General features: G+C 42.2%; 2 protein-coding genes across 7 annotated transcripts in view; one reads left to right on the top strand and one right to left on the bottom strand.

The window, feature by feature from the left end:
* Positions 1-8,358, top strand: part of JAK1 (Janus kinase 1) — a 142,985-nt gene extending 134,627 nt beyond the window's left edge. For all 6 annotated transcript variants that reach the window (XM_020993023.2, XM_078156688.1, XM_020993024.2 and 3 more), the window contains 6 exons: positions 465-657; positions 1,956-2,080; positions 3,591-3,763; positions 4,664-4,781; positions 5,698-5,808; positions 6,547-8,358. In XM_020993023.2, coding sequence (XP_020848682.1) covers positions 465-657; positions 1,956-2,080; positions 3,591-3,763; positions 4,664-4,781; positions 5,698-5,808; positions 6,547-6,642 — 816 coding nt within the window. In that variant the 3' untranslated portion in view covers positions 6,643-8,358. The remainder of the gene's footprint in view (positions 1-464; positions 658-1,955; positions 2,081-3,590; positions 3,764-4,663; positions 4,782-5,697; positions 5,809-6,546) is intronic.
* The window catches only part of RAVER2 (ribonucleoprotein, PTB binding 2), a 98,959-nt gene continuing 82,746 nt past the window's right edge, over positions 8,355-24,567 (bottom strand). The window contains 1 exon segment of the mRNA XM_078156689.1: positions 8,355-11,201. Within this exon segment, the coding sequence (XP_078012815.1) occupies positions 11,052-11,201 (150 nt within the window). The 3' untranslated portion in view covers positions 8,355-11,051.

Below are 24,567 nucleotides of genomic sequence, written 5' to 3'. Positions count from 1 at the left end.
ACATCCAGTGCAAAGGCGTGGAGGTGGGAGATGAAATCTTGTGTATGAAGAACAGCAAATAAGCTTGAATCTGAACCTGCCCTCTGCCCTCTCCCCCTCTTTCTCTGCCCTCTCCCTCTCTGCCCTTTTCCTTTCTTTCCCCTCTCCTTCCTCCTTTCCCCCTCTCCCCTCTCCCTCTTCCTTCTCTTCCTCTCCCTGTTCTTCTCTCTCCCCCTCCTCCCTTTCCCTTCTTCCCCTCTTCCTCTTCCCCTACCCCTCTGTCCCTCTCCCCCTTTCCCTCCTCCTTTCCCCTCTCCCTCTCTCCCTGTCCCTCTCTCCATCTTCCCCTATCCCTCTCTCTCCCTGCCCCTATCTCTTTCTCCCTTTTCCTCCTCCTCTTCTCCCTCTTCCTCTTCCTTCTCCCCTTCTCTCCCTCTTCCCCTCCCTCTCTTCCCGCTCCCCCCCCCATCTGTCTCACCACCCAGGGCCACTTTGGGAAAGTTGAACTCTGCAGGTATGACCCTGAGGGGGACAACACCGGAGAGCAGGTTGCAGTCAAGTCTCTGAAGCCAGAGAGTGGGGGCAACCAGATAGCAGACCTGAAGAAGGAGATCGAGATCTTGAAGAACCTTTATCACGAAAACATTGTGAAATACAAAGGGATTTGTACAGAGGATGGTATGAGAGGCTTTCCTGGGGGGTGGGGTGGGGCCATCTTGGGCTGACATCAGGGCTAGAAGTTGGGATGGGGGGGAGGGGGAAAGGAAGCTGAGCTTCATGCTTTGGACAAGGCCAGGTGCCTGCCTTCCCGCCCGCTGGTCAATCTGGCCTCTCTCCCGGCATAGGGCCCAAGCCTTGTCCAGAGCAGCGTTCAGCACAGAGCCTGGAGCGCTCTGCAATGGTGCCCTCTTACCCAGCAGGCTTCCCTTCAGTACCCAGTCCTTTCAGCTTCTTCCCCTAAGCAAAGGAAGAGCCCTGGGCGCTTCTAGATTTTTAATAACCTCACGTGGCCACTGGTGGTGTTCATCTGAGAGCAACCACATTGGATGGTCTCAAATCAATGTTTGCCTACTTTCTTACTCTTGGTTTGAGATATATCAGTGCATGAGTCAGTAAATAAGCATTTATTAAGCACCTACTATATGCCAGGAACTTCACTTAAGCGCTGAGGACAGAAGGAAAGGCAAAAGACACTGAAAGAACTCACAGTCTACTGGAGGAGAAGCCATGCAAACCCTCGGGTAGAGTCCCCTTAATAAAAGGGTTTGTTCAGTAAAACTTGGACTCAGTCAAAAAGCTGTACCCAAGGGCCTAGAGGGCAACATGTGGCCTGGAGGCTGCTGGTATAGACAAACTATAAACAAGATAAATCCGAAATAACCAAGAGAGGGAAGCTGTTGGCCTTCGATTTCTCATTGTCCATTCATTCAAAACACGTATAGTCAGCACCCGTCCACCTGAATTGCTTTTCACTTGGAGCCAGGTGGAGGTGTGACACAAAGACAATGCCGCCATTTCTGGCTAAGACCAATTCTCTTATTTGATCCTCATTGGGCCCTGTGAGGTAAGGGCTGTTGCTATGCTCATTTTATAGATGAGGAAACTGAGGCTCCTGGGTTAAGAAGTTTACCTTGGGTAAAAGGATCAGTAAAATGTCTGAGAGGAGATTTGATCTCAGACCTTCCCGGCTCTAGAGCCCACACTTTCCACTAGACCAAAATAGCTCCTTCAAGTACCCAAGAGACACAGGCCCTACCTTCCAGTGGCCTACAGTTGTCCGAAGGCTATGGACTCTTCATAACTGGTAACATGTCCTTAAAATTAATCATCTAAAGAAGAGTTCACTTCTAAGCCAGTCATCTGGGCTCCTTTTTTCATGGTTTATTTTGAAGCCAGCAGGAAAATGAGTTAATTAAACAGCAGCAATTTGCCACCTTCAATTCTTATGTTTTTGCTTTTTTTTTTTTTTTAAACAGGAGGAAATAGGATTAAACTGATTATGGAGTTCCTGCCTTCTGGGAGCCTGAAGGAATATCTTCCTAGGAATAAGAACAAAATCAACCTCAAACAGCAGCTGAAGTATGCGGTTCAGATTTGTAAGGTAAGGAAGGCGGCCCCTTGAGGAAGGTAAGGACTGGATGCCCCCTGAGAATGGCAGGCCCAGTGTCCTGTTTTCCTGGAATGCTGTTCAATCATTTTTCAGTCTTGTCTGACTCTTCACGACTCCACTTGGGGTTTTCTTGGCAGAGATACTAGAGTGGTTTGCCATTTCCTTCTCTAGCTCGTTTGACAGGCGAGGAAAGTGAGGGTGAAGTGACTTGCCCAGGGTCACACAGCTAGTAAATGTTTGAGGCTGGATTTGAATTCAAGTCTTCCTGACTCCAAGCCTGACTCTGTGCGCTATGGCACCCCCAGCTGCCTTTGTGTCCAGGGAAGGTTTTGGCTTGTCAGTTTTTCACCTTGCTCATTTGAGGTTTTATTTTTACAAGGTGATGGGATTTTGGATTCAGAACCAGAAAGGATCTTAGGTTAGCCGGTCAATGAGCCTCCAAGAGGGTAGGTGACCTGTCCAAGATCATACAGCTTGTAGTTAGTTTACAAGCACTTACTATGTGCCAGGCACCGAGCTAAGCACTTTACAAACGCCATGTCACTTGGTCGTCAAAACAACCCTGGGCTGTCAGTGTGGCAGACGGGCGGCTAGGTGGCACCATAGTGCGGAGCACTGGTCCTGGAGCTGGGAAGACTCCTCTTCCCGAGTTCAAATCTGGCCTCACTTACTTGCTGTGTGACCCTGGGCAAGTCACTTCACTCTGTTTGCCTCGGTTTCCTCATCTGTAAAATGAGCTGGAGAAGGAAATGACAAACCACTCCAGGATCTCTGCCAAGAAATCCCCAAATGGGGTCACAGAGGGTTGGACATGACTGAAAGCCATTCAACAAAAACAAAAAATTTAAATCTATAAATGTGTGTTTTTCTAAGTCAGCCTGTGGCTTGCAGGGATCCCTCTGTATGGTTTAGTGGTCCTGCCCTGGAAGATCAGGAATTGCTGGTCTGCGGCCCTGCCCTAACATGGTGGTTCTGGGCAGAATTCACCAATGGGAGAAGGGCCCACAGGGCAGTCAAGGCAGTAGTCCAGAATAGCAGTTGGGATTTGAACTCAGGGCCACTGTAGGAAAGGGGGTCATCATGGATTAGTGGATAGAGTACTGAACTTTCTTAGGAAAGGAAGCTCTGTGCAGATCAGAGTGAAGCTAAAGTACTTTACGTGTTCATGTCCTCTTAATGACCCACGGCTTCATCAGTGTGGGGAATTACTAGGGTGAAATGCCTTCCCCTGATGCAGAATCATGACCCCTCTCTAAATTGTAGTTTGAGAGAGTTGTCTGGGATCCTGGAAAGTTAAATGATGCCCAGGATCTCACAGAAGCGGGATTTGAACACAGGTCTTCCTGACTCCACATCTGCCCTGTGTCTACCAGGCCATGCTACCCCTCTGAAGTGTCATTCTGAGTTAAAAAAAAATGAAGAAAAACAATCCTTCAGGCTGTACAGATGGTCGTTTTGGGTGAACATGGCATGGGAGCCTTACTCTCTTTCCCTTCCTCAGGGGATGGACTATCTGGGGTCCTGTCAGTATGTCCACCGAGATCTGGCAGCGAGAAATGTCCTCGTTGAAAACGAGCACCGCGTAAAGATCGGAGATTTTGGCTTAACGAAAGCCATCGAAACAGACAAGGAGTACTACACAGTGAAGGATGATCGGGACAGTCCTGTCTTCTGGTAAGGAACAGAGTCAGATACCAGTAATAACACATAACATTGCTTGAGCCTTGTAGCAGTTCGATGGGGCCAGCCCCAGGGCTAACATGCCCCCATTTTATAGATGAGAATACTCATCCATGTCCTATGGAGCTGATATCGGGGCATCAAAGACCACTGAGCCCAACATCCAGCTGATGGGGAAAGTTTAGGGTCCAATAAGAGATTCCTCCATCCATTTCATGAGCCCAAAGGGATCTCAGAAGTCATCTAGTGCATCTTTACAGATGGGGAAACTGAGGCCCGTGGAAACGTAGTGACTTGCCCAAGGTCCTTTTTTGTCCATTGTTTTAGTATTAGCCTGGCTGTTTGGAAAGGCTCCTCAGCCTGAGATTGGTCAGAGGAACTCATTAAACCATTTGGTTAGAGCTGGCTGCAGTCAGGAAAGCCTGGGTTCGTGCACTGCTTCTGATCCATGATGTCCGTGTGATCCTGGCAAGTCTGACCCTGTCAGTGCTCCAGCCAGCCAGACTTTATATTACAGAACTGTCACAGATCTGCCTTGGTAAAAGGATTTTCCTTATCCTACACTTACGAAATCTTCCCCCACATAAAAAGGGTGCTTGTGCCCAGTGCGAGGAGTACCTCAGGCATCAGGGAAACACAAATCCTGAAAGCAGCAACGTTCTGTCACTTACCTCTGTACTCTTAAAGGCTAAAACAGCGAGGTGAAGAGTGCAGATGCTGTTATCTGTGAGTTACTGATGAGGAGCCAGAGGGTCAGAGAGGAGAGCCCCAGAGCCAAGTCTCGACTCACCCCCAGCACTCCTGATAACCCTGGTCTGTTTCACTTGTGATCAACGAAGTCTGTCGATTTCTCACGCCGAGAAATCACACGATTCATATTGTCTTTCCTTCCAGGTACGCGCCAGAGTGTCTAGTCCAGTGCAAATTTTATATCGCCTCTGACGTCTGGTCATTCGGGGTCACGCTACACGAACTCCTCACCTACTGCGACTCAGAATCCAGTCCCATGGCGGTAATTGTTCTTCTTGCCTTTCCCCCCAAAGCTCACATGAATGAAAGGAGCTGCTCTCATCACCCTGAGCCTCCACTCGAGTCTTTTAAAATGAGATTATTATAACACAGAGATTCAACTCAGGTGGAAAGAAAAAGTTAATTTTTTTCCACTTCAGTTGGTTCATTCAACAAATAAATATTGAGTATTTGTGCTACATGTTTTGAGCTACATATAACAAAATAGTAATAATCTAGTCCTGGTCCTCAAGAAGGTGGGGAAAAAAAAGAACAGTAATAATAATAGCTGGTATTTATATAGTGCTGTAAGGTTTACATATTTTATCTCATTTACTCTTCACAAAAAAGGTAGATACTCTTATTTGTCCCTGTTTCACAGATAGGGAAACTGAGGCTGAGAGGGACTTGCCTAAGGTGTCACACAGCTAGAGAGTGTATGAGGCTGGACTTGAGCTCAGGTCTTCCTGACCAGACAGCTTTTAAATGCCAAAGAAGAGGCACAGAAAGGCAGGCTCCTGAGATCAGGGGAAGGTGTGATCATTATAGCCTGGAAGGGTCAGAGAGGCTTCATAGAGCACATGGGAGATGTGAATTAGGATAGCATTTAAGTCATTATTAGTAGTAGTACTATTATCATTATTATTAGCCATAGGACTAGTAAGTAGTAGTAGTAATAGCAGCAGTAGCAGTAATAATAGAGGGGTAGGAGAAAAAAAGTGAAAAGGGAGGATGGCACCAGACTGGTGAGGGCCCTGAATGTCCAGTCAAGGAAAGTGGACATGATCCTATAGGTAAAGGAAAGAGTAAAGTCTTATCCTTAAACCAAACAAACAAGAAATCGAGAGTGCAAGAGTGAGGTGAAATTGTTAACTAACACAGCTAGGGTCAAATACTTTCAATGGTTTTGTTTTGTCCAGATGTTTTTAAAGATGATCGGCCCAACTCAAGGTCAGATGACTGTCACAAGACTTGTGCGTGCATTAAAGGATGGAAAACGTTTGCAGTGCCCACCTAACTGCCCAGAAGAGGTATTCATGGGACATTCCATTGTAACACACCAAGATGACCATTGGGTCGGATGGGGGTCCTGGGTGGAAAGGAAGTAGATGATGAGAGGGAGGATATTCCTTTAAAGATACTTTTCAGATGCTGAGACATGAGGGGGAAAAAAAATCACTCCATACCTTAAGCCAGATCTCCTACTCTATATATATTATGTCTCCCTCTGCCTTTATATATGTTTTGCCATCTCTAAGACAATTAAGGCAGCTAGAACCTTGAGATTGAATGTGGTGTGACTAAGTATATTATCTTTTCTGTATTCAACACAGCCTTCAAATTTTAAGATTAAATTTAAAACTATTATGTCAAAATGTCCTAAGAAGTAATTTTGGCTATAATTGAGCAGTAGGAATTGGGGGAAGGATGTAAATCAAGCATGAATGATCTGTAAATTCGTTTCTAATCTGGAATTCACTCAATCAGCTCCAGGCTAGTTGTTATATCTATAACCCTAGACTTCCTTCCCAAACTGGATAACAGAAAGAACTGGTAGCTTTTTGAGTTGGCATGGACAATGAGTGAACCAATAAGTATATTGAACTTTGCAAATTGCATCCAGTTTAGTTGTATCTTTCTGCCAAACACTCTAATCTCACTTTAAATTATCTGTTTATTGACTCAGAACTTGCATTTTTTGTAATCCATTTTAAAAAAACAAACCCAACCTAACACCAACATTTTCACTATGGCTATTTTTTTTACAGGTTTACCAACTAATGAAGAAATGCTGGGAGTACCAGCCGAACAGCCGAACGTCCTTTCAGAACCTCATCCGTGGATTTGAAGCACTTATAAAATAAGATCCCATTGAGCAAACACTGCTCGAAGTGCCTACTGCGTGGAAGGCACTCCTGCAAATGTTGGGGCATGAGCATCCCCCCCAAACATTCTTTTGTTTGTGTTGCCCAACAGTTGGTGGTCTACCCTCTGTAGAAGTCAAGTCCCTAAGCTCAATGGGGGGGGTGGTGGGGACGGCTTTTAAAAAAAATTCAAAACATTTGTATTCTCCCCAGATTTGGTCATTCATTCATAAACTATTTATTGAGTGCCTGCTGTCTACAGAGGGGCTTAATATCTTCAGGTGGTTCTTTATAGGTGTTGATCATGGAATGGTGAGATATGAGACCCACATTTTAAGCACTCCTCTTGTTGGAAGGTATCTGCCACCAGCCACTGCAGCTGGTGGCTCTCATTTTACTGGGCTTGCTGGTTGCTGGTGGTTTAGTAACACTCACATGACTTCTCACAAGAATGGTATTTCCAGCAACAAGAAACGTGGCCCAAATCCTCTCTCAAATTATTTGCTTTCACTGGTGGTGATGAGTTCTGTTATGCAACTGAGTCCATTTTCCTGACTTGTCAAATGGAGGCAAGGGCTGTAGGCTTATCAAGTTACCTTTCATGGTACATACAAACTTTCAGTATCTATATAAATGGACCGAACCTTCTGTCAAATGCCAGTTCACATACTGCTCTTTGAAAATGAAGAGAATTCGACTTGAGCTCTTTCTCTCACAACTCATCTTCTTGGATCCCTGGTGACCATCTGTAAAAAGACTGGCTGGGCAAAGGGATGCAGCCTGTGCCCATTGGACAGAGCCTCTTTCAGTCGGAATCGGAACTGACTTGGGAATTGAATGGATGGCATTGACCTTGTTATCGACATGTCCTAACCAGCTGAGCTAGAAGAGCCCCAGTGCCACCCAATAGGCTTTCTTTTCATTCTTTTTTAAAAGTAAAAATGCAGATGTACCTCTTTAATTTCCAACCTTTGCTACAAAAAGGAATTATTCCTAAAGATTTTGACACTTCAGAGGTCAGGCTGGTTTTATAAAATCACAAGTTTGTGTTTTTATGTTGGATGGAAACATTTAGACACACCGCATAAATTGTATTACACTTTTGGATGTTTCTGTACTTGACACGAAAAGGCAAAATGCCTTCACGTAATGGGCGTAGGCACTGAGCCCATTATCATTAGGGGGAGCCTCTCAACATTGACCACATCTCCATCATGTGCAACATGGAACAGGGATGCCAAGACAAGGTAACAGATCGCCACCTAGAGGAATCTTCCCTGCTCGGAAGCTAGTGCCGGCTAAAAGGTGCCAACTTTGGGGATTGCTTGGGGACAGTTAGCTAGCCAGTTAAAGCGATGAGGTCGCCAATCCAATGTGGACAGGAATGGCTTTAAGGAATGTCTGTCTGAAGAATCATTCAAAACTCCATAGTACTAGTGTGCCATTGCTTTTCACCTTCTTATCTTGAAAATGCTTTGGGGAAAGATTCGGGGCTGGTAATAACGAGAGCCAGACAGACGGCCGGAGAGACGGGCTGGCAGATTGAGAGAGTGAGCTAAGGACCTCACTTGATGCCCCTGCCCACATCAGCGTGCTTGTCTTATGCAGATAGTGGAATGTTCCCGGCATTACCCACAATTGTATCTGTCTGGAACCTGTGTTCAACCTATATGCACTTTGTTACTCTTTATACAAATAAATCTAATAAAGAATTGACATGCATGTGTCTTTTTAATATTAAGAATTAGATGAACACAGAGCATTTTAGTTTGATTACATAGAAAAATAACTATGATACATAATTTTCATGGTTTCCCCCCCTTCTCCCCCCCAGTAATGGGCCTGGTTACTAATTATGGTCGTAACAAGCAATAGCAATAGCCCAGATAAAAAATTCCAAGAAACTCCAACTCTTCATGGTAGGCCAAGACTTTAATCCTCTCCACAAACAAACGTTAATGGGTCTGTGCAGCTGCTGGTTAACAGTCCTGATGCTGGAGTTTTCCTTCTCTGCTTTCCTGTTTGCTTCTCTTGAGAAGGGCTACTGATCCCTGAAAACACTGAATGCAGGGCAGGAAGGAACACGGGAAAGGAAAACATGGGGCACAAATCAATGACAAGCAAGCTGTTGAATAATCACATTATATTGCTAAAGATAAGAGGCAGCATGGTGGGGTTGATAGCCAGGACACCTGGTGTTCAAGGCCCTCCCCCTCCCATGTCCACCCCCCTCCATGCTGAGTGACCTTGGACAGATCACATGACCTATAGCAGATGCCCATATGCCATCTTCATTGGCAGAGGAAGTTTCCCCACTGGGAGTTCCCTTTATCAATGAAATCATGAATCTAGTCCTAGCCTCATTCGATCAATCATCTGCAAGTTGAAAAATTCTTAGAAAGTGCTATGTATCTACCCCGTTAGTTTAATTTTCAAAATGTGTGATCAATCAACAAGCATTTATTAAGTGCCCACTGTGTGCAAGGCACTTGGCTACATGCTGGAATGAAACAGATGTGATTTAAGGAACAGAAAGAACAGGCAGGAAGTTAAGCAAATGAAAATTCTCTACAGAGTACAGAAAAGTATTATTAAGCATCATACCATACGACGTAATTAAAATAGGGCAGATTTCCTTTGTGTCTGAAACAGAACGAATCACAACCTTCAATTCTATTCTGCACAAGCTTCGGCTCCTTGAAGAGCCCGGGTCTGCTTGCTCAATTACAGCATTTGTGTCTCACACATCTGGAAACTTTCTGGATTGTAGGGGCTTCCTGTCTCCTCCAGGCTTAGTGCCAGTACTGTCAGGCACTGTACAGGTCAGGGTTTATACTGAAGATGGTAAATTAAGGTTTAGACTCATGGGAGGGGAGGGGGAAACACGCATTTATTAAGCACCTACTATGTGCCAGGCACTGTGCTAAGCACTTCACAAATATCTCATTTGGTCTTCAAGACCAAAGAGGTAATAAATACTGGTACCACAGTAGGCTCCTTCAGAATACTACTACTACTAATAACAAAAACTAGCATTTATATAGTGCTTCAGCTTACTTATCTCATTGGGTAACAGGAAGGAAGATACTGATCACTTGACTGCTTTGGAAGAATGAAGGACATGGTTACCAAAATGACTGAATGACCTCGTGCCTCAGCTCTCTGTCAGGAAGCCGAGTAAGGAGCCTTGGCCTCCCTGCCACCCACAAGTGTGTTGTGAATGAACGTCAAGACTCTCAGGGGTGGGAGGTATGGACTGATTCAAATTCATGGACCTTTCAGAGGGCCAAAGGCCTTTCCCCAAAGTACCCAGAGCCTTGAAAACCAAGTCAAAGTTAGCTAGCTCCCTCTTGTGAGGACTCGATTACCCAAGCCAAAAGAAATGGTAACAACATCATCAAAAATAGTTTTTCACAATTATAATGGAAAAAGAAAGGTGATTCTGTCTATTTAGTTGTTTCTCACTGTTTCACACATGTAAGTAAAAAAAAAAGTGATTTTTAAAATGCAAAGTAATTCTCAAACTTTCAAAGTAAAATAGCTACAAAAGAAATAAAGCTATGGCTAACCATCTTCTACCAAACAATCACACTACCTGTATGTCTCCACGTGGAGTTTGTGCTGCAAAGCTGATTGTATCCCAGGAATTTCTTTTTGCATATAAAGCTTTCTCAAAACAAGGTCATGGCTGCTGTTTGGAACGTGCTTTTTTTTACAACTGTGGGCAAAGCTCAGACAATCATAGACTTAGAGTTCAAAAAAGTCTTAAAGGTCAATGGGTCCAACCTCTTCATTTTATAGATGAGGAAACTAGGGAATTTAGGTATACGTAGGTCAACCAAGTGGTAACAGGAAGTAGTTGGAACTCGACTCCAAATACAGTGTTTTTCCTGCTACATCATGATCTCTCACACCTACAAAGGAAACTAACTAGCAGAAACAGGTTGGAATGCACATTGGCTTACAGGGTAAACTAAAAGGAAAACAAAAATCAACCTGTCATTAGACTCACCCTTCTAAGGCTCAGGAAACAAAGGTTTCCTCTTTATTGCTTTAGACGATTAGAGAAGGTATCAAAATGATTATGGGAAAATTGGTTTCTGCAGTCAGAAAATAATGAACAATTGTTAATCTCAGCAATCTATGATAAGTTTAACACATTATTTAGGATGCACCTAATACTAGCGGGAAATGGTCTCAGTGGATGTCTTTTTTTTAAAATTATTGCTTCTTATTTTCATTTGGCAAATCTGCCATCTGTGAAGCACTCGATGCTCCTCCTGGGAACGGTGATCCATTTTTTTCAAAGAGATGGCTAGTCTGGCGGACTTTAAGGCAGCGATGAACAGCAGAGATCCTGGAAATGAGCTACGCGGAGCAGACAGGAAGACCGACCAATGGAGGGAACCTCAGTAGACGCGTTTCTTCTTTAAATAGGATTCTGCATAATACCCTCCTGTGCCCTGAGAATGTTGGTCAACAAATTCCACCGAGCTCCCTTCAGGGGCAGAAATGAGGTATGAGGAGCCTCTCTTTTCATTTCTTAAAGGTGAAGATACCTGAAAGAAAGTAACCATTAAAAATAGTAACCAATAAAATCTTAAGCTCAGAGCTTGTCAATTATCGAAAATGTGTGTAGCTGACCCTTGCCCTTCAGCCTCACCAGTTTCCACAACTGTTCTCATTTGATGCAGAAAAGAAAAGGGCATAAGAAGCAGTTGGCATCTTCCTCCCAGAAATTCACATGCTCATATATTAAAACAACAGAATATCTCTAGGAAAAAGTCATGCAGTGACTCTATAAAGCCTGAGAGGGGAACCAATAGATTATACACTACAGAGAGGAGCAGAGATGATAGAAAGGAAGATCACTGTCCCTCTTTCTTCCACTCTCCTCCATTTCTCTTCCTGAATATTATACATTTTTTTTAGACAATTGGGGTTAAGTGACTTGCCCAGGGTCACACAGCTAAGTGTCATGTTTTGTCTGAGGCTGGATTTGAAGTCAGTTCCTCCTGACTTCAGGGCTGGTGCTCTATCCACTGTGACACCTAGCTGCCCCATATTATACATTTTAATTAAATTGTTTCTATCTCCCTCTTATTTCTATCCTCCTGCTACATTTGTTTCTACCTTCCCTTCTATCTCCCTCTTCCCTCTCCCTCTTTCCTTTCTCTCTCATTTCTCTCTTCTCTAGCTCTCCCTTCCTTTTCACTCCTCCTTTCTTCCCTTCTCTCCATCCTTCCCTTTCTCCCTCTCCCTACCCCCTCTCCTTTCTCTTCCCTTTCCCTCATATATATCCCCATATATATCCCCTATGTCTGCCTTCCTTTTCTCTCCCCCTTCTTTTCTTCCCTTCTCTCCACTCCCTCTCTTCTCCCTTCTCCTCTTCTCCTCTTCCATCCCTCCCTCTCTCCCTCACCCCTCCTACTCTCTCTTCTCCATCTCTCTCTCCTCCCTCTCCCTTTCCCCTCTCTCTCACTTTCTTCTACAACCTTCACTCTCTCTTCCCTTCCTCCCTTCTTCTCTCTCTTGATCTTTGATTTTCTGGGGAGACAGGAAGAATGTATCTGAAAATGAAGGTAATGTGAAAAACAAAAGCTAGAATACATTTTTTTAAAAAAGAAAATAACTTTTAAAAACTGTCTCACTCAGGAGTGATCAATATCAACGCTGACAAAGTGGCTTTCAAGAACGCCACTTTGTGATCCAACCATTCTGGAGAGCAATTTGGAACTATGCCCAAAGGGCTATAAAAATGTACATACCCTTTGATCCAGCAATAGCACTTCTAGGGCTGTATCCCAAGGAGATCATACAAATGGGGAAAGGACCCACATGTACAAAAACATTTATAGTAGCTCTTTTTGTGGTGGCAAAGAATTGGAAATTGAGAGGATGCCCATCCATTGGGCAATGTCTGGATAAGCTGTGATATATGAATGTAATGAAATACTATTGTGTTATAAGAAATGATGAGGAAGTGAACTTCAGAAAAACCTGGAAAGACTTGTATGAACTGATGCTGAGTGAAGTGAGCAGAAGCAGGAGAACATTGTACACTGTAACAGCAACATTGTGCAATGACCAGCTTTGATAGATTCAGCTCTTCTCAGTAATGCAATGATCTAAGACAATTCCAAAAGACTCATGCTGGAAAATGTTATTCACATCCAGAGAAAGAGGTATGGAGTCTGAATGCAGATCGGAGCACACTATTTTTCCTTTTCTGGGGGAAGAGGGTTTCTTTCTTGTAGCTTTTTCCTTTGGTTCTAATTCTTCTCTATAACATGATTAATGTGAAAATATCTTTAATGTGAATGTATATGTAGAGCCTATATCAGATTGCACACTGTCTTGGGGAGGGAGGTGGGGAAGGAGGGGGAGAAAATTTAAAACTCAAAATCTTATAAAAGTGAATGTTGAAAACTAAAAAGAAATATATATTTTTTAAAGATTACATTAAAAATAATTATAAAAAATGTCACCCTGACCCCAGACTTTCTTGCTCCCAGCTTTGGCAAATAGAATATAAAAGATTTGGTGTAGTTAGGGGAACTACATACAAAAGGAATAAAAAGACTGTTAAGGAAAATAATATGAGAGCCCTGTATATTAGGTGGTACAGCACACAGAGCACTGGGCCGGGAGTCAGTCAGGCCAGACCTGAGTTCAAATCCTGTTTCAGACACTAGCTGTGTGACCCTGGACAAGTCATTTAACCCTGTTTCCCTCAGTTTCCTCAGTTGTAAAATGGAGATAATAACAGTACCTACTTCACAGGGTTGTTGTGAGGCTCAAACGAGTTAACAGTTATAAAGCACATACAGCAGTACGTAGCACATAGTAGGTGGTACCTAGATGCTTATTCCCTCCCCTTCCCTTCCCCCTATGTATTTTCTGGTTTTGTGCTTTAAAATAATTTGATTAAAATTTACGACAAATTTCTTATTGATCTTGCAAAAACTTCCTAACATTTTATCAGTTCACATTTGTCCATGGGTGCCACGATATACTTTTGGAGAAGATTCAGTTTTAGTATGAATGCCAGACATGCAGAATTCTAATTTTATTTTATTTTTTGTGAAAGCACACAACATTGCTTTAAGGTGACTTTAAAGCCTATTTATCTATTTGAATTCTTTTACAGATTCCAAAATTTATTCTGTCACTCTTTCTATCATTCATATTCTGGGCAGATCAGCTAAATTCTTTTTTTTTTTTGGTTAGGCAATGGGGTTAAGTGACTTGTCCAGGGTCACACAGCTAGTAAGTATTTATGTGTCTGAGGCGCATTTGAACTCAGGTCCTCCTGAATCCAGGGCTGGTGCTCTATCCATTGTGCCACCTAGCTGCCCCTAGATCAGCTAAATTCTTAAACTTGTAATGAACTAGCCTGAAATTGACATGTATGTCTTCTAGATCATAGACATTTAAAACAGGAACAATTCTGAGCCTTTGTGACACCAAAGTGTCTCTCCTCCTTCTAAACCTGTGGGTATCTGGTAACTCGCTTTTACGGTATTTCTAAATACTACAAAGTCCTGAGAGAAAAGAGCAAAAAAAAAATGTTGTGCAGTGAAATGTTAAGACCACTTATTTCCAAAGAAATATAAAAAATAAACAAAAGAGGCTTTTACCAGCATCACAGAACCTTAGCATGATGAAAGACTGAGATCCATAGAGTTTCAATTTCAATTTCAATTTAATTTTTCAATTAAATTCATTTTGAACCAGGCATGAGTTCATCTGTAGAGGGAGATGCTAGTGAGGAAGTCCCCTCTACCAATGTAGACTGGCACCTGCTCTACAACTAAAGAGTTTTGCCTGGGACCCTGAGAGATGAAGTGGCTTGTAGCCATATTGTCAGCATGTGTCAGACATGGGACTTGAAGCTGGGTCTTCCTGCTTCTGAGGCCAGCACTCTACCAGTTCACCATGCTGACCCCAGAATTTAGAGCTGGAAGTAACTTGAGAAATCATCTAACCTAACAGCCCCATTTTAAAGATGAGAAAATGGAGGCCCATAGAGCTTAAGTGACTTGCCCATATCATAGTTATGTCCATGTAACTAGTTAAGTGTCAGAGCTGAAATTTTAGCCCAGGTTTGCCAACTTCCAATCCAGAGCTCTTTCTGCAAACGTCCTAATACATAAATTAGAATTAACTTGGTACTTCTTGCCATCAGAGTCCACAGTAACAGACAGCATCTAATTGGTATCTGAACCAATCTAGCCAATGACTCAATCAGTCATTAATTAGCCTGGTGTTAGAGTTTGCATTTCTGAGCTCCTCCAATGCTGTGGGAAGATTGGCTTCTCCAAAAGCTTGCTCCTTCCTGGCATTACAGGAAGAAATACCCCAGCAGAGTGCCATCCTTGAGTTGTTTTACAGACATGATATTCTCAGCAAGAAATTCTTTAAAAATTCAGCCAACTCTTCACCTTTTAATTTGAATTTGAAGCATATAGTAAATGATAAAAATGACACTAAGTCTTTGGATACCACTTAGGTACTTGCATTATGTTTCTCTTCATATTTGCCAACTTTTTCTCTTCCCTTTATTCAGACCAAGGGCTTTTAACCTGGACTCCCTGACTTTTAAAAAAAATTCTGATGATTTTTCCATATAATTGGTTTCCTTTAAAGTCTATGAATTTAAAAACACAATTCAGAGAAGGGGTGTAGGTCTCACCAGAGCACTCAGAGGGTCCAGGACATGCAAAAAGGTTGATAAGCCCTGGTTCATTTTATTTTTCATAGTGACTATAATTTTAAGTCTAGCCAAAGGAAACCTTCTGGCTTTGTGTTAATGTACACTTACTTTCCACTTTTGTGTGTCACAAGAGGATTTCCTATTTCCTTTCTTAGCTGTTGTAATTAACTCTCAGGCTCTGAATTTTATGGTCAGTCACTTGCCACTCACAGAATTAAAAAGAGAACTCAAATTACAGACTTTGAAAAGGGGAAAGGACCTTCTTTCATGCCCAAGATTATGGGATTTCTAGAGACTTTCTGACTGTCTCTTTTCCGTGTTCATCATGCTGGGTGAGAGGTGCAATTGGCAATGATACTGGTATTGCATCTCACCTCTTTATCCTTCTACTAATGAGTTTGGGATGGGGGGGTGTTCTTAAGGCTGGTCTTAGAGGTATAACCTTTGAAAGGGAACGTTTCCCTCTCAACAAAACTGAAACTGGAACTTGGTTTTACTGCCCCCAGGTGGTAAGGCCTTGATTACAGCCACTCAGGGGCCCCCGAAGTAAGGTTTAAATTTTAAGCAGATCCTGACTGACAGATGTTTGCCTTTTTTAAGACACATAACTCTGAATTAAAAGAGCTGAATTGAAACGTTTTAAAGATATCCTATTTATTGAACACAAATCTTTGGAGCAACTTTTGAAAACAAAGTTGCAGTGGCACAATCTGGTCCTTTTCTCATCACCTTGGATTTCCTTCGTCAGGTTACCCTGAATTTGCTTCTTGCCACCAAATTTTTTACTAGCAATTAGGTGTCACCTTGGGACCTGATTTGGCCTCCTCACAACCCAGATTGCTCCCCCTGGAGGTGGCAGTTCGGTCTACCCTCCTAAGATTTCTTTGCCTGATGACAATATGAGCCAAGTCAAGCTTACTTTTCTAACATGCCTAATGAGCAGCCATGGTTTGATCATTTACTTCCTTTTGCTAATTAGAGCATATGAGAAAGAATAACCGAACAATGTGGTAGCATCCTGTACCTGTGGAGTGTACATTTATCTGTACTAGGCTTAACATTGAGTTAACATTAAACTACATCTTACGAAACATGGCTCATCAGTCTAGTCTGTCAGCATCTGTTTGGATCCTGATTTTGTTATTCAACTTGCACGCTAACCCTCCAAGCTGGGTGTCATCTGTAAATCTGACAAAGACAGACTCTGTTCCATCATCTGAGGCTCTGACGATAAAGTTAAAAATCTCGGGGGTGGAGGCAGTCAAGGACAGATTCCAGAACCCTCTTGGCTAGAGACCTTCCTTTGAGATGACATCAACCCATTAATGACCCTTTAGGCTTGCTGAGGCAACCAGGACCTCTATCATGTAACATTAAAAAAAAAGATCACAAAAATCACAAAAGTTTAGACCAAGAATTGGCTTCAGAGGTCATCTGGTCTCACCAAACAGTCTCTACTATTACATCTCTATACAGCCTCTGCATGAAGACCTGCTAAGGGGAATAACCCACTCCTTCTGAAGGCAGCCCAGTCCGCTTGGCGACAGTTCTTATCATCATGAAGTTTTTCTAGATTTCAAGCCTAATTGATTTCTGCCTCTTTGCAGTTTCTACCTATCATTGCCTCTAGTTCTCTCCTCTGGAGCCAAACAGAATCTAATTGTGTCCTCCACAGGACAACTCTCCAAAATTTGAAGACAGGTAAACACGTCCAATTCATTTAACTGACCTCCATATGGCACGACTCCAAGATCTTTGCTCTCTTCTGGACACAAGACAGCTGACCAATGTCCTTCCACAACTATATAGCTTCCAGATGTGGTGTGATCACAAGCGAGTGCAAAGAGACTGCTGTTTCCTCGTTCCTGGAAGCTAAGCATCTTTTAATACAGCCCCAGATCACAACAGATTTTTGGCTTCCATATCACACTGATGACTCTTAGTAAGCTTGAAGTCCACTACCCCCTGCTCCCAAATCCTTTTCAGACAAGTGTCTTTTCAATCATGCCTTGATTTTTTTGAACTCAGGTATAAGATCTTACAATTATGCCAACTGAATTGCATCTTATTATATTTAGCCCAATATTCTAGTCTGTCAAGATTTCTGGATCCCATTCCTTTCACCCAGAATATGAGCAATATCTCTCAGCTTTATTTCATCTGACGATTTGATAAGCATATCATCTATGTCTTTACCCAAGTCACCGATAAAAACGTTTAACATCACATGGCCAAGCAGAGATCTCTGAGGTACTCCACTGGAGACCTTCTACTGACTCTATGAGACCAGCCATTCAACCAACTCTTAATACACCTATCTGTATCATTATTAGGACAGCTGGATGGTACACTGGATAGAGTGCTGGGCCTGAAGTCAGGAAGACTCATCTTCATGAGTTCAAATACGGCCTCAGACACTTACTAGCTGTATGACCCTGGGCAAGTCATTTAACCCTGTTTGCCTCAATTTCTTTATCTATAAAATGAGCCGTGGAAGGAAATGGCAAACCACTCTAGTATCTTTGCTGAGAAAACCCCAAAAGGGTCACAAAGAGTTGGACGTGACTGAAAGACAACTGAACAACAAAAGGTTAATGATGTCTCCATTTGCATGCCATAGTGTTTGATTTAAAGTAAGTGTCTTAGCCTGAACAATGAAATGATGGTGGTGAGCCATGATGAAATGAGCATAAGTTCCTAAGGCAGAACCATTGATTCCAATCCTTAGTACCTCTGGGAGACCTTAGGCAAGTCACTTAATGTCCTGAAGCTTCAGTTTCCTCATGGGTAAAATACCCAGCTTGCCCTAAATTCCTCTGATGTCCCTTCTAAATCTAAGATTCTTGAAGACACAGCTCAGATGAAATCTGGCCTATGACAAGGTAGCTAACAAAATCCCAAAGGGTTACTGACTCGCCTTTCTTCTGGCACGTGTAAATGTCTTAGTTAGTTGGTTAGAATATTTATAAGTTATATTCTGCTTTTAACCTGAAGCTTTTTAATTAATTGGGATATTTGGGGAAGGGAAGAAATACAGTCTTAGAGTAGAGTAGAGGCCAAAGTCACACTGAAGGTCGATCAACAGATTGCAGGGGGTTCATGAACTTAAGTTTTTAAAAATATTCTTATAACTCTTTTTTCCATACAATTAGTTTCCTTAGTAATCCTAAATATTCTGTCTTAAGCATTTAAAAATATTATCCTGAGAAGGGGTCCATGGGCATCACCAGATCACCAAAGGGGTCCATGATTCAAAAAAAGTTAAGAATGCCCATCTTAGTCATCTGAGGCTCAGAGAGCATTAAATGTCCTGCCCATGGTCTTGGAAGTGGGATGAGTCAGAGACACGATTTGAACCCTAAGGTCCTTAACCATCATCAGCCCTCTACCTACTTCACCACCTGCTTCTGAAACAGAACCATTAATATATCAGAAAAATTTTGAATTCCTAAATTCCAATTTTTTACCAAGAATTTCTTTTGTAAAATGACATACAGGCTTCCGGGAGCCAAGATGGCGGAGTAAAAAGGTAGTCGCTGTCATTCTCCCCTATCAACCTCTGAAAACCCAGAAAATATCACCCCAGAAAAAAACCCTGGAACACCTGAACTAGAAGAAAGATGGGGAGCAGCAGTACAGCAGCCCAGCAAATGGATCTCCCAGTACCTCAACAAAAATAAGTGAAGCAGCACTACAAAAGGCCCCAGGCTGATAAGTACACTGCAGTGTTCATCTGAAAAGAGCTGAAGAAAGCCACCTAAAGTCGACCTAAAGTCCGAGCCTTGCTGATTCCAGCCCAACACCAGGTAAGCTGTCAGAACCTCCAACTGTCAATCAGGAAGAGATCCTGAAGCCCAGGTGGTAGAGCACGCAAACACCAACACCTGGACCTCTGAGTGCCTCAGTGAGGGTGGTGCGAGTAGGGGAGGGGGGGAGTGCAGTGGAAACCAGCTGAGAAAACCACCAGGTTCCTGGGCACTCTACCACAAAGGAATCTCCCAGTGCATTAGCAGAAACGAGGGAGACAGCACTGCAAGGGGCCCCAGGCAGATAAACACCCTGCAGCACACATCTAAAAGGAGCTGAAGAAAGCTAAAGGAAAGGAAAAGCCCAACACCAGGTAAGCTGCCAGAACTCTACAGCCTCCAATTGCCAACATAAGAGGCCCCAGCACACAAAGCCACTGACCAAGACCTAGGCTCCCAACACAAGAAGCTTGGGTCAGTGCCCTCTGTTCTCCAGGAGGAGAGCTCAATCTCTTTAAAGGCTAGGGAATAAAGAAACAGCATGAGTAAAAAGAAACGTACCATAGATTCATATTATGAGAAGAGTAAAGATCAAGACAGAAATTCTGGAGGACAACATTGTCAACAAACCCACATCTGCAACATCAAAAGGGAATATGAACTGGTCTGAAGCCCAAAAAGCCTTCTTAGAAGAGCTCAAGAAGGATTTTAAAAGTCAAAAGAGAGAGGTAGAACAATTCTTAAAAAATACAATTGGCCAACTGGAAAAAAAGTACACTGAAGAAAACAAATCCCTTAAAAATACAATTGGCCAATTGAAGAAGGAAGTACAAAAACTAACGGAAGAAAACAATTTGTTAAAAACTAGAATTGGACAAATGGAATCTAATTAGTCTATGAGAGAGCAAGAAACAGTCAAACAGAAACAAAAAAATGAAAAAAAAATTGATGAAAACACAAAATACCTCATTGGTAAAACAACTGACCTGGAAAATTGATCCAGGAGAGACAATTTAAAAATCATTGGACTACCTGAAAATCATGATGGAAAAAAAGAGCCTGGACAGTATCTTTCAGGAAATCATAAAGGAAAACTGCCCTGAAGTTCTAGAACCAGAAGGTAAAATAACCATAGAAAGAATACACTGCTCACCACCTGAAAGAGATCCCAAATTGACAATGCCAAGGAATATAATAGCAAAATTCCAAAATTACCAGATGAAAGAGAAGGTGCTGCAAGCAGCCAGAAAGAAACAATTTAAATATTATGGAACCACAGTCAGGATGACACAGGACCTTGCAGCTTCTACATTAAAAAACCACAGGGCATGGAACATGATATTCTGTAAGGCAAAGGAGTTTGGATTGCAGCCAAGGATCAACAACCCTGCAAAAATGAGCATGATTTTTCAAGGGAGGAGATGGATATTCAGTGAAGTAGGGGACTTCCAAACCTTCCTCATAAAAAGATCAGAGCTCAACAAAAAATTTGATCTTCATGTACAAGATTCAAGAAAGACATAAAAAGGTAAATGGGACAGAAAGATACAAAATGTTGTTAATAAGGGTGGACTGTTTACATGCCTACAAGGGAAGATGACACTTGCAACTCTTGAGAACTGTACTGTTATTACACCATGTTAAAGGAGTATACATAAAGGGGGTGGATATTAGTTGACTTTGATGTAATGATAAAAAAAATCTAATCAAGTGGGTTAAGATCCAAGTAAGTGGATTAATCTGATCTTAGAAAATGTACTGAGAAAGGATTGAGGCAGACAAGGGTAAATTACATTACAGGAAAAGACAGAAAATCCTATTACAGCAGAGGGTGAGCATTGTTTGAACCTTGCTCTCATCAGATTTGGCTCAAGAAGGGAATAATATAATCAGTTAGGTATGGAAATCTAACTTGCCCTATGGGCAGTAGGAGGGAAAAGGGGAAAGAAAAGGGAGGGGGGATGGGAGGGAGGGAAGAAGCAGTGGGGGCAAAGGAGGGGAGGGGGGAAGGGGATAATAGAAGGGAGGAGAGACTGAAGGAGGTGGTGGTCAAAAGCAAAGTACTGGTGGGGGGAAGGGAGAGAGGAGAAAGAAAAGCATAAACAGGGGGAAAAAAGGATAGAGAAAAAGACAGTAATCATAACTGTGAAAGTTGAATCGCCATCTTTTTTCTTTTCTGTTGAGTTTTGTTTCCTCTTTCTGATGGTTCCTCCTATTGGTTTTAATTTTTAATTACAACTTCACTAATGTGAAAATATGTTTAATAGGAATGTAAATATATAGTCTATATCACATTGTGCACCGTCTTGGGGAGGGTGGTAGGGAGGAAGGGAGAGAAAAATTTTAAACACAAAAGCATATGGAAATGATTGTTGACAAATCAAAATAAATTAATAAAATATATGAAAATAAAATAAAATAAAAGCCATACAATTTTTGATTACTGTTTCTAGGATGAGAATCATCTGTGACTGCTAAAACTAAATAATTCCAAATACCTACTTTTGTTATTCTGATCTCATGGTTCTTGCAAAAAAAAAATCTATGTAACACTTGATGATTCTATTTTACTTTACCCACTGGGTGGCAGCAAAAGACTATTAAGAAAGTAAAAACTTTCTGTGATTCAACTTTTTTTTTTTCATGACATTAAGCTCTTGTGAGTTCTTCCTCTCACTGTACATGACTTAAGCTTCCTGGCTTGAAAGATCCTTCAGATCCAATGTGATATGATGGTGTAATGGGTAAATAGGTATTAGGACCAGTATACTGACCAATGAAAAGCCAAAATCATTACTGAACAAGCTATTGCACATGAGTGAAACAATCCCTAACTGGTCATAAATATTATGGATAGACGAGGAATTATCTGTATCAAACCCAAGTTCTAAAACTGTTCATTTGAAATGATTTAACACTGAAAAGACCAAGCACATCAATTTAATTAAAAATTATAATAATTTTACTCAAAATAAAAAAAACACTTTCATCCTTTCTCTATTTTTTTTGCCTTATGGATTAAAAAATGCACTGGGCTAGCCTGGTCCTTTGAGGTAGTCTTAAATTCTGGTCCCTCCAGATGCCTTTAAAGCATCCAGTGATTATGACATGGGGTGTTCTCTCTCTCACTTCAGATATAATATATATATATATATATATATATATATATATATATATATATATACACACACACACACCACACACACACACACACACACACACACACACTCCTAATCCACAAAGCCTTTTCAAATAGTAGTAGTAATAATAACAATAGCAAGAATTTACACTGCACTTTAAGGTTTGCAAAGCACTGTCCATACATTATTTCATTTGACCCTCCCAATAGCAAAATTCTGGAACACTTCTGTTTTCCAGCCATAAGATATGCACATCCTCATTTCACTGGCAGATTCATTGATTCCAATGCAAAGCAGGTGAGCTCTCAACAAAGAGGTCCTACAGATACCCGATGACCACGTCTAGCTACCTGAGCAGGCAAAGCTGAGGCTTTATGGCACCTGGATGCCTTTGCAGAGATGCCTCTCCAAGCAAGGGCTCTGTAGCACCTCACAGCTCAGGCTTAGAGGTGAGCACTCAGAAAGAGGGAGAGCGAAGCAGCTGCCTAATCTAGCCTCATCCAGTGAACCAGAATGGAAGCTCCTCGAGGGTGTTCCCAGCACCTAACACAACGCCTGGCATACAGCAGGTGCAGAGGCTTTGTAGTGAGAACTAAATTTAATCTTTGCATTTATCACTGCAAATTTACAGATAAGGATATCACATTTTGAATAAATTCAAGGAATTCTGGAAGTTTCTTCTTCTTCAATTAGATTTGAAACAGAGGGTATCATTTTCCTGCGACAAAAGGGAACTTGCTAAGTGCCATCTTTCCAAAAGCATATCTGCCTACCCTGGCTCCTTGCTATGAGATCACTTCCTTAACAATCCCGCATCCCGCCCTGACAGCCAGCAGAACAGTGGAAGAGACTGATGCCCAAAGCCTGGTTAACTTTTCTCATGAGCTTTATTTCCTAAGGTGAGCGTCACACAGTTAACCCATTTCCTAACACTAAGGACTTCAAAGCAAACTGTGAGGCCACAGACAAACTTGAGAGAATACGAAATACAGAAAGATTCAGGAAAAAAAAAGCCTCTGTGCTCTACTCAATCCTTTATAGTCCCAGTGTGGTCATTTAATTTGGAGGCAGGCAGAGCTCTGACATGCTAACTGTACTGTATGCTGGAAGCGCCTTCGTGCAGAATGTTTTTGTGAGTACAGATATGTGAATGCATGTGTGTGCATACAAAGCAAAGCAGTACTGTGGATAGGCTAAATAAAAAATACAGAATAAATCATAGATATACAATCAATTATAGTACATTAAGCAAAGACAAAAAGGTATGTAGAGAAAAAGACATATTGAAAATAATCTTAGTCCAAGTAAACAGCCAGAGGCAATGGTGATGAGGCATGTTTACCTATAATCGTTGAATGAAATCATTTACGGACAGTTAGGTTATAGGGAGAGACACAAAGACCTGGCCTCAGAGTCAGAAGACCTGGGTTCAGATCCTGCCTCTGACACATCTTGCTTGTTGACGCGGGATAAGTCAGTTAATTTTAGTGATCTCGGCAGCTCTTTGAGTCTAAGTTTTAAAGAAGGTGCCCAAGGGCATCAGTGGGTGGAATTTTCTCACTTGGGAGTTCCTCACAGATCCTGTTCCCATTCTCTATCTCTAGACTTCCCTGGTTGCATTTGAAAATCATGTGATTCCCTCCAAAAGGTCCTTCTGTTCAGCTGTGCTCTCAGCTAGGCTGGGGTTTTAAGGGAGGGGCTGGGTGTGAGCTCAGCCAGACCAGTAGATGAGACACTAGAAAAGGCAGATGACACCCAGAGAGGGGAGGCTGCCCAGAGCACAGGATAGAGGGGAGCAGAGGCGAGCTGCTCCGATCTGATTAATTCAAGACTCCTAGTGACCCAGACCCTGGAACACTAAGGTGAATGAGATTCTGTACACAGAGGATGGGGAGCTCATCACCTAAGATGATACTGTAGTGAAAACAGCCAAGCTGACCCGATTCATCTTTTGTATCTGGAAAGCTTTTCACCTTTATGTCTCACAGTGAATGAAGTGGCTTCTGAATTTTTAAATTTTATTATAAATAAGGAGGGGCAATCCAGTATACCTAGATACTGGACTGGGATTCAGAAGACCTGGGTTCTAGTGCAGGTTCTATGAATAACTTGCTTCAAGTCATTGCACTTTCCTCAGTTTCCTCACTGGTTAAAAGAGAGCTGGACAGGATGACCCCCGAGGTCCTACTTACAAATTCATGAAATGCCTATTGTTCTTTAACTAAGATTCCAGAAACACTTATCCTTATGCACATAGAGACTGAAGAGATGGACTGGTGTTTCCCTGGGATGCTTAATCTTTCATGACTAATGCATCCCAAAG

Source organism: Phascolarctos cinereus, unplaced genomic scaffold, assembly GCF_003287225.1.
Source record: "Phascolarctos cinereus isolate Bilbo 61053 unplaced genomic scaffold, phaCin_HiC Scaffold_5;HRSCAF=322, whole genome shotgun sequence".
NCBI classification, from domain to species: domain Eukaryota; kingdom Metazoa; phylum Chordata; class Mammalia; order Diprotodontia; family Phascolarctidae; genus Phascolarctos; species Phascolarctos cinereus.
This window is presented reverse-complemented; position numbering and strand designations above follow the sequence as displayed.